The 10,275-nt window shown below is 39.2% G+C and overlaps 1 protein-coding gene and 2 long non-coding RNA genes across 4 annotated transcripts; all 3 read left to right on the top strand.

Moving 5' to 3' along the window:
* Positions 1-838: 838 nt before the first annotated feature.
* Positions 839-2,852, top strand: LOC118802740. Its single transcript, XR_005006776.1, has 3 exons — positions 839-941; positions 2,613-2,672; positions 2,797-2,852. It is a non-coding gene; the product is annotated as an uncharacterized LOC118802740 (long non-coding RNA).
* A 1,633-nt stretch (positions 2,853-4,485) lies between these two features.
* LOC118802742 lies at positions 4,486-5,675 on the top strand. Its single transcript, XR_005006777.1, has 3 exons — positions 4,486-4,612; positions 4,943-5,109; positions 5,336-5,675. It is a non-coding gene; the product is annotated as an uncharacterized LOC118802742 (long non-coding RNA).
* Positions 5,676-8,202: 2,527 nt separating this feature from the next.
* Positions 8,203-9,099, top strand: LOC118802741 (transmembrane protease serine 13-like). Of its 2 annotated transcripts, none has more exons than XM_036563210.1 (3): positions 8,203-8,485; positions 8,662-8,811; positions 8,959-9,099. In XM_036563210.1, exons 1-3 carry the CDS (start codon positions 8,291-8,293, stop codon positions 8,965-8,967), a joined length of 354 nt encoding a protein of 117 aa, XP_036419103.1. In that variant the 5' UTR covers positions 8,203-8,290; the 3' UTR covers positions 8,968-9,099. The 2 variants fall into 2 exon arrangements, with proteins under 2 accessions (XP_036419103.1, XP_036419102.1); XM_036563209.1 differs by having other exon boundaries at positions 8,956-9,099.
* Positions 9,100-10,275: the final 1,176 nt, after the last annotated feature.

Here is a 10,275-nt window from a genome sequence, read left to right as displayed (position 1 = left end):
TCACGTTGTCTACATCAATTTGAGTGAAACTAAGTGTGATATCCACATGTAAAAAAAAAAACAAAAAAAAAACCAAACAATTAATTGATTAATTGAAAGCCTTAAATAATCAAGGAATCAACATCTACTTGGTTCTTCCAAACATTAACAAGCAAACCCAAAAAGAGAAACACAAATATCGAATTGAATGACTGCAATAATTGTGTAGGTAACCAACAAGGATGCACTGGTCTTCCATTCACTGTTTTCAGAGAAGTCTGCTTACATGTTTTCCATTCAGTGGTGCTGAAATCTAGGGGTGTGTGGTAAATCTGTCACCAACTAACTAAATAGTTAACTATTTTAATTTGTATTGGATAATATTAACTGATATTTTAGCATCCTCTTTCAGCTCGCGCATACACTGACCCATGTAGTCACTAGCTGAAGGGAATTAAAGCTACCGCAATAAACAGACAATAAAGTACACACCTACACACCCACACACACAGAGCTATACCAATAAGAGAAAGCCACAATAAGAGTCCTTGGCACTAATATGTACTATAATTACATCATGACTATGTATAAATTCAGTGATCTATCTTTGCAGTGTTAACCTGTCTTATGCTCACTGCATATACAGTATATACGGTCAAATGATGTGTTGTGTGTGGTTCAGAAGACCTGGGAGACAAGAGATCTCACACCTCACATCTTATCAGTCAAAGATCTCCTGAAATATCTCAGGAGTGTGTTTTGTGTTGTGCTCTTAGATTGAAATACAGTCAAATCACACCTGCACTAGTCCTACAGGTAAAGCAGGTTCTTTAGAGGAAGTGTGATGTAACAGTGACAACTTCATCAGATATTGCCTTTGATGCCCGGTGGGACAGCAGAAGTTTTTTAATCTTCCTCTGATGATTGATTTGATCTTTTTTTTTCCCATCAAAAATGAGGAGGTATGTAGTTTTACTTCTTTTTCATAGGTGTGTCTTTGTCAGCATTCCCACATAGAGATTAATATTAGGATAAAATGTTCTTTTTAGGTCACACTACAGTTCATCTGCCAGGGATAGCAGTCTTTTACATGTGTATGTTTACGTGTGGATGTGACCCACAGGCATTTATAAAAGAATCATAACAGAAATGGTCTCTCCGTTAGGAACGTCAACCTTCATTCATTTTTTAGTGTTGGAACAAACGCTGTAGATACAGTATAACCAGCATAAAGACTAGCTGCTTATAATTGAAGAGGTAAACGGTTTAGTAAACTGAGGCCGCACCTCAATATATTGAGGCCACAAGTTAAGTTTCTCCTATCAATATATTAATTTTTGGCCTCAATAAATCAATTTGTTGCCTTAATATTTTATTTGTGGCCTCAATATATTAATTTTTGGGCTCAATTATCAATTTGTTGCCTTAATATATTATTTGTGGCATTAATGGTAATTTGTGGCCTTAATATATCAATTTGTTGCCTTGATATATTATTTGTGGCCTCAATATATTAATTTGTGGCCTCAATATATTAATGTGTGGCCTCAATATATTAATTTGTGGCCTCAATATATTAATTTGTGACATTAATAGTAATTTGTGGCCTCAATATATCAATTTGTTGCCTTGCTATATTATTTGTGGCCTCAATATATTAATTTATGGCCTGAATATATTAATTTGCGACATCAATAGTAATTTGTGGCCTCAATATAGAAATTTGTGGCCATGGCTTATTAAAAAAATAATGTGTCACTGTGTCACCTTAGAAAATGACTCCATAGAAATGCTGAACATGCAGAAATGTACTTAGTCACTTCTTAGAGTATATGATCTCCAAAAATACCACAGCTGCTGATCTTTATTAGTGATGACAGATCAGTGTGAACCTGCCCTCACACTGGCATCAAAAGGCAAATAAAAACCCAGCATTTTAATAGAGACAAAGTCTTTTTTAGGGCTTTTTGTCTTCCCTGCTCTCCAATGATGGAAGCAACAGCAGAATGGGTAAAAATTCTGAATTAATCTGACTCCAAACATTAAAAAGCAAACGCAAAACACGTTCAAATATATTTGAATGACTGCAATAACTGTATAAATAGCTGACTAGGATGCACTTTTTTCCACTCACTGCTTCCTGAAAAGACTGTTTACACACTTCTCACTCAGTGGTGACTAAATCTAGGGGTGTACAATAAATTTGTCACCTACAAACTATTTGTATTGGAATTACAGTTGATCTTACCTGATATTTTAGAGTCCTCTTTCAGCGCGCGCCTTTTCTGACGCCCGTGTAGTCAAGTGTAGTAGCAAAGAGAATTAAAGATCCCAATCAGGCAAATAAAGTACACACAACACACACACACAACACACACACACACACACACACACACACAACTATGCCAATAATAGAATGCCACAATGAGTCCTTGGGCAAGACTCAGAGTGCTACTTTCACTTACTGTTAGGAATGGCTTTGATCTCATGCATTAGCCCAGAAAGACCATGTCAGTGCATCCCTAATTAAATCAAGGTGTAACTGGAGAGAAGAAGCATCCTTCTCTATTTGGGGCCAGTGGTACAGTGATGCAGTTGCAGGAGCACAGTTTGAGTTCTCTCCATTTTCTCAGATTCAGAGGACCTGAGGGACAACAGAGGCCAGAGCTCCCATCTTATCAGTCAAGAAACAAGTTAGTTTGTTTTATATACTATAAAAGCTTATAAATAAAAATGATTTAAAAGAAAGATGATTTTAAGTGAGGATAGCAAAAATAAACATATTCAATGTCTTCTTTTTAATTATTTCATATCTAGAACAACTTGCAATTTATGGGTACTGGTCCTAGGACTGATCATTGTCTTCATTCTAGGTAAGGTATCGCCTTTAACTACGTATTTTAAGTTAATATTGCTTATTTGACATTGCTCAGAAATGGCCATAATTAAATCTACAGTATAAGAAAAATAGCTCTGTTCTATCACTCTGCTAGGCAGAATTCCATACTGTTCTATTGCTAAATCCTAAACTTAAGAAAAGACTAAGTGACTCTTATCAGTCCCACAACAGGGAAATTTCACCTCCGCGTTTAACCCATCCATGCAGTGAAACACCACATACACACTTGAGGGCAGTGAGCACAGCCCTAATGGGCAGCCCTATCCACAGCACCCAGGGAGCAGTTGGGGGTTAGATGCCTTGCTCAAGGGCACTTCAGTCACATACTGTCAGCTCAGGGGATCAAACCGGCAACCTTCCAGTCACAAGGCTGGGTCCCTAACCTCCAGCCCATGACTGCCCCCTATCAGGGCAGTCAAGGCAGGGTAGAAATGCTAACATTGTTGATGTTAGTATCGCAAAGAATGCTGTTTGACACCTACACACACTAAAAAAATTACTTCATGTAGTAACAACTGGTTTTGTTCAACCGAAATAAACACTTTGAATGCCACAATGGGGTCGGTAAAGTGTAGCCTTCTATGATGTAAACTGGGGTTCAATCCCCCACCTGGTCAAGCACACCACACTCTACCAATCAGAATCCTTTGGCAAGACTCCTAACACTAACCTCGCCTCCCTGTGTAAAAAAATGATCCAACTGTAAGTCGCTCTGGATAAGAGCGTCTGCCAAATGCCGTAAATGTAAACAACGTAAAGCAAAATTTTAGTTTAGTTGAACAAAAGCAATATTTTAAATCAATTCAACCCTCAAAAACACTTAAAAAATAACTTCTACCCTGTTACACTTTTTACAGTGCTTGTAATATTACAGGAACCCTTTTTGGTGCTATATAGAACCATCTACAGCACATTCTCCATTAACATCCCATAATATTTACATAGATGTGATTGGAAACTCAAACTCATTTGTTTTTTTCTGGTTAATATTATTTTTACATACAGTACTTCTCTACTCTACACTTCTCCCTTGAACACAGCTTCTCCCACTGCTGCCTCATTTTTCTTTATGGAAAGTATAAATTGACAGCAAATATAAGCATTTTGGTGTGTTACAGTCATATTTACTAGGCAGAGTTACTGCAAATAACCAGACTGTGGTTAATGCTATTTTCATATAGCAGTTCTACTGATGTGTAAAAACACACCAGCACCACACACCCTACCACATCAGTACCTCTGTGGCGCTGAGAATGGACCACCAGCTGAATAATATCTGGCCTTTGTGGTGGTCCGCTGGGGTGGAGGGAGCAGATAAATTGTGCATTAACTGATTACTGATGATTACTGATGATCTACATTCAGTAATTGTACGTTGTACATCAATATGTGCGGTATATCTGATAAAATGGCCAATGAGTGTAGCTATAACGTCGAGTTAAGCCTGATTCACACAACTATTAAATGTATTTTAATCTTAATCTTTTACATTCATTGTCTTTTAGACAGGTATCTTTGTGCATTTTATGACAGCATCAACATTTGAATTGAATTCTGATGTTAGCAGCACTCTCTTTTTTGTTCATCAGATGGAGAGAAAAGGATAATAAATGGCAAACGGCCTAAGCATGTGAAATGGCCTTGGTTTGTCAGACTGAAACATGGCAGTGCCGGCTGTGGGGGCTCTCTTGTGAGCGATCGTCAAGTGCTAACAGCAGCCCATTGCTTTGACAAGTATGTACTATAATTGCCATATCAGTATTTGATCTCTTGAATTATCCTATGAACAATCTCAGGTTTATCGAAAAATGGAAGTTGATTTATAGGAACCGTATAATCTCATTCCACTTAACCTCAAATAGTGTAGCAGTGCTTTGTAAACAGTTGCACTGTTTTCCTTGTCTAATACATACATAAAACTAGAAAATTTGAGCATGACACAATGAAACTATTAGACCTGTGTAATGAATCTGGTATCCAGTTGATCAGACTGTTAATGAAATGGAAAAAGTAAAAGTAACTTTAAAATACTTCACATGTCTGATTATTATCTTGTTTTCACAGTATAGACCATAAGGATTACTGGCAGGTGTATGTTGGCATGGTCAGACGGAATGAACTGGCCAAGCCATACAAAATAAAAGAGATCATCTTACACAAGGATTATAATGAGGACAGTGTCAGAAACGACATTGCCTTGTTGACACTCAGCCAGCCCGTCCAGTTCTCTGGTTAGTCCACTCAGTCCTTATTAAACCTGAATTGTGCCCATTTATTGTTTTTCAGTTAGACCCATATATTATTTTTCATAATGGTCTACTTGAATGTGTAATTAAACCAAAATGCAACACATTCTGAGCTAGTGTTAGTGCAGCGCATTGACTTTGTAATGGTATGACGTTAAATGCTCCTGATTTTTGAGCTTTACAATTTCTTGTAAATATTCTTTATGTATAGACAAAATCCACTCTGTGTGTCTGCCGTCTCCTGGCCATATTTTTCCACATGGAACAAAATGCTGGGTAGCAGGATTTGGGAAAACCAGTAAGTCTCTCTCTTTCTTCCCTCTACTCTTATCTCTGTGTATGTGTGTGCTACAGTACACTGTAATCTATTTATCTGTTTACTCCATGTGGCCCATTTAACCTCCTTTTGTTTAACACTTATTGTTTAATAACCACTACAAATTATTCAGTAACTACACTCTTAAAAATAAAGGTTTCAAAACTGTTCTTTAGAGTTTTGTCATAGAAGAACCACCTAAAGCAGTGGGTGTGAAAACGGTCTTCAGGGACCCCCAGATTACCTGCATTTTTGCTCTATTCCTATATGTTTTAAGTTAGGTTGGAGCAAAAAATTTGAACCGTCTCAGGGTTCCTGAGGACCAGTTTGAGAACCACTGCCCTGCCCTGAAAGGTCCTTTAAAGAACCGTTTTGTGTAAATGAGATGTGTGAGTATAAAGAACCTGGATTTGTATGTGTAAGCCAAGAACCATTTAAGAACCTTTATTTTTGAGAGGGTACTGTAAAGTATTTGGTAACTAATATATCAGTTATGTAGTTATGAGAGTGAGAAAATAAAGAGTAGGCCCAAATGTAGACCCATGCATGGGGCAGACTAGGTATACTGATAGTACATAACACACATTCATGACTTAGTTCATGTAAACTTGTAGTGTTGGAGTTTACAACACAGTTTCACAGACGTGAACATATAATTAATTTAACACACTGTAAGTTGTAGATACTCTGTCATAGGGGCTGCACAACTTTTTGAAAAAAAGTAATTGACTAGTCAACTTGCCATCATACCACATTAAATAAGGCAAATGTTCTAGATGTCAGTGGAAAGTATTTTGTTAGTAGCTTGCTAATAGGGGCTGGGGTGGCAGATGTGATTTGAGATGTGAGACATTGTGTTGTACTTCAGTAAGGTTCAGCCTCAGGCACAGAAGTACACACACTGTCTGATGTAAACTGCACGCTAAAATTACCACAGTTTTCAGAAACTCACCTATCACAGAGAATTTAAACAGGCTCTGGTCCGTGCACTGGCCCTGCGATAGACTGGCAACCTGTCCTGGGTGTATCCTGCCTTTCGCCCAATGACCGCTGGGTAAGGGTCCTGCTCCCCCCAACAAACTGTGCAGCAGCAGATGAGCTACTGTCTCTGACTATACATCTACAAGGTGGACTGACAAGGTAGGAGTGTCTAATAGAGTGGACAGTGAGTGGACACAGTGTTTAAAAACTCCAGCAGCACTGCTGTGTCTGATCCACTCAGACCAGCGCAACACACACTAACACACCACCACGTCAGTGTTACTGCAGTGCTGAGAATGACCCACCACCCAAATAGTACCTGCTCTGTGAGGGTCCATGGGGTCCTGACCACTGAAGAACAGGGTAAAAGGGGGCTAACAAAGTATGCAGAGAAACAGATGGACTACAGTCTGTAACTGTAGAACTACAAAGTGACCCTATATAGTGAGTGGAGCTGATAAAATGGACAATGAGCTTAGAAACGAGGAGGGTTGGGATAGCTACTGAAAAATTAGCAGTTCGCTACTTTGTAGCTACTTTCCCAAAATTTGCAGCAGCTACATTTTAGCTACTCTTCCAGAAAAAGTAGTGGCTACTCTTTAGCTACTTTCAAAGCGCGATTGTCAGAATGTTTGTGAATCTCCACCTGACACACCAAACAAGCCCAACTGACAGTGTGAACAAGATACTGCATTTTAGCACTTTAGCCTCAAAATCCTCATCAGTGACTCTGGTTCTGTTTGGGGTGAGAATAAGGCCTGAATAATCTCTCCACTGCTGCAGAGCTGCTGCGGCTCCACAGCAGAACTAAATTTTCAGGTAAATCAGGTATCATAATCCTCTTTTACTGTAAAATCGTTGTAACACACAGTTCTAACACAGTTTTCACAATAAATGGTCTTAAACGCTGGAGTTAATGTAGAACTGCTAATTCACCAACCTTTAACGCTGAAGACTGACGTGCAGACTGCTGGTCACACAGCAACGCAGACAGTGAAACGGCAAAGAGAAAGATTTAAGATGAACATTGATGTTTTGGAGATGAACAGACTTATTTACATTCATAATCACTCAGCTGGTTTCCTCATATGTTTAATCTGCAACAACTCGCGAGGCTGAAGTCGGCTTCTCATTCTCCAGCTTCTCGTTCGAATTGTCCCGTTCCACCTTAACCGGCGCAGCAGTACGATCTTGCACCTCAGGCACCATTTAAAGTGGAACGGGACAATGCGAACGAGAAACAGGAGAATGAAAAGCGACTTCAGCCTCGTAAAAAGTCGAACATTGAGGGACATTTTACAAGAAACTCATGGAGAGGTTTCCCGAGATGCGAGAAAAACAGCTGACTTAAAGCTTAAAGCAGAGCAAAGTAAGTCTGCGTTTTTGTTTATTTCATTTTTAGCCTGTACTCGTACATCAGCACATACTGAGACATATTTACAGCCCAGATGGTAAAATGGACATAAACTGTTGTGGCTCCTTAGGTGGTTTCATTTTTGTTGAAAGGACAAAGTGACTCTTCTTAACATTTCAGCTGCGACCCCTGAGTTAAGCCTGCTAAAGGGTGATCAGCGTGTGACCGTTTGCTGGAACTGTCCGTGGCTCAGTCAGGATTGCACTCGCCACAGTTAACAGCCGCGTTCTGTGGTTCAGATTTTTCGTGGATTGCCTGAAGGCTGTAGCAAAATTGTATCGAAAATTATCGCCATAGCTACACAAAAATGTGTAGGCGCTACAGCTGTTAGCTGCGTTTCATAAAACTGTAGCGGTTACAGCTACTAGCTACATAAATCTGTAGCTAACTACAAAAAGTAGCGCGCTACTTAACTACTCCCCCATCCCTGGAAACAAGGAGGTGGTCATGATGTTATGCCTGATTGGTGTATGTGTTTATCTTTTGTGCAAGTGATAGATAGTGAGGCTACATACTCCAGTGACTTGATGGAGGTATCTGTGGACATTATAGAGCGAACCAAATGTAACTCTCAAGATGTCCACAATGGCAGTATCCTCCAGAGCATGCTGTGTGCAGGAGATCTGAAAGGAGGCAGAGACGCTTGCACTGTGAGTCAGACACACACACACACACACACACACACACCTACAGGCCTACTTGAGAACAGTTAAAGTGCGAACGTCAGTATCAATAATGAACTTCATTTCATTTTTCTGAAGCTCACTAATAACATGCCATGTGTCAATCATTATCACTATCTCTCTGTCTCTCTCTCTCTCTGCAGGGGGACAGTGGGGGTCCTTTGGTGTGTGAGGCTCAGAATGGGCTCTGGTATCTTGCTGGAATAGTCAGTTGGGGAGTTAAATGTGGGGAGCCAAACAAGCCTGGCGTCTACACCAATGTAGCATCCTTCTCAAAATGGATACACAGACAGGTGAGCATCTATATCGGAGGTACGCACATTCATAAACAAAATCAAAAGACTTCAATCAAACAGCCACATTCAGTTATGTTTTAGACAAACTAGTTATTGTTTTAATTGCTATTTTTCTTTCTAAACCTCCGTTCGTCCATCCAGCAGAACTTGTGATTGCGGAATATGAAAAAGATGAACCCAGGATTCCATGAGAAGCTGCTTCTTCACCATCACGGTCTTCTGTGAAAGAGTTCCTCCTGCCTAAATTACGCTTATTGTCTGAAAAGACTTCTTCTATTTATTGGCAAACTATTTATGATATGAATTGCTCTGGCCTTGTGTAATATCCATTACACAAGCTGGACACATTCTGCTCGTGTGTTATGTATGAGTCTGTCATATCAGATTAAACAAGCAGATCGTGGTCCATGTGCATAGAAAAATGCAGCATACATCTCTCTCCTTAATTCGGGGCCGTTTCTTACTATTAATGGTCAGTTTCATTTCTTGTTTTTTTCTTGTTTAAAAAAACTGTTTTCCCTGTATAGCCGTAAGTATTATGTTATGTTTCCATTAGCATTTATTAAACTGATTAAACACAAGTACAAATTCATTTTCATTCTTGCATACAAAATAATATCCTTGGATTGCGATGGGGGCCCCCCCCAAGGAGGACTCCACTCAGGACCCCCTAAATGTTTAGAAACGGCACTACCTTCATACATATCTTTACTGTTGAAACAAAACCTTGTATCTTTTGACACAGCTTAGACAGCAGCTGTTAGAATGAAAGTGTAAAAACAACCAAAATGGAGATCCAAAGTTTGTTCCAATAGCAACAATATGCGCTTCAAGGACGATCACGCAAAGAATCGGAGGACTGCATAGAAAATGAGTGGAGCTATTCGAAGTACAGTTGATTATATTTTCCATTAAATTTAAAGTTTAAGCAACTAGAAGCAGCTAGTTTGGCATAATCTTTTGGTGTCTTTTAAAACCAAGCATACTTAATAGTTAGTGACTCAAAGCCATGTTGTTTGGTGACTTCCTTTAACAGTGGACACAACAGTTAGACGGAGGCATGAGCCTCGAACACATGCTGAAAGGATATCTTCCGTCAGAATAACACTGTTTCAACAAAACAACTATAGAATTTCCAGGGATTCGGGATGTATTTATAGAAACACTTTGGGTGACTATTGACTGCTGATGTTTGTTAGCAACATTAGCCTCATAGCTCCAGCACTAAACTAAATAAGCAAAGTTTGGACACCAAACATGTCTTGGCTGATCGACTTCATAAGTGGAACATTGTGTAGGTTAGATTGTTTTGCAGAACTATTCCTTTAATATACCTGTCTGCTACTGATTTGAAAACGTTCATAATTGCCACTGTTTGCTGTATATGACTGTAAATGTGCACAGTACCTCCTTATGGTCATTTTCTCCTGACTTGTTGTGACATGAATGATTCTTTAACTC

Source organism: Colossoma macropomum, unplaced genomic scaffold (assembly GCF_904425465.1).
Source record: "Colossoma macropomum unplaced genomic scaffold, Colossoma_macropomum, whole genome shotgun sequence".
Taxonomy (NCBI): domain Eukaryota; kingdom Metazoa; phylum Chordata; class Actinopteri; order Characiformes; family Serrasalmidae; genus Colossoma; species Colossoma macropomum.
This window is presented reverse-complemented; position numbering and strand designations above follow the sequence as displayed.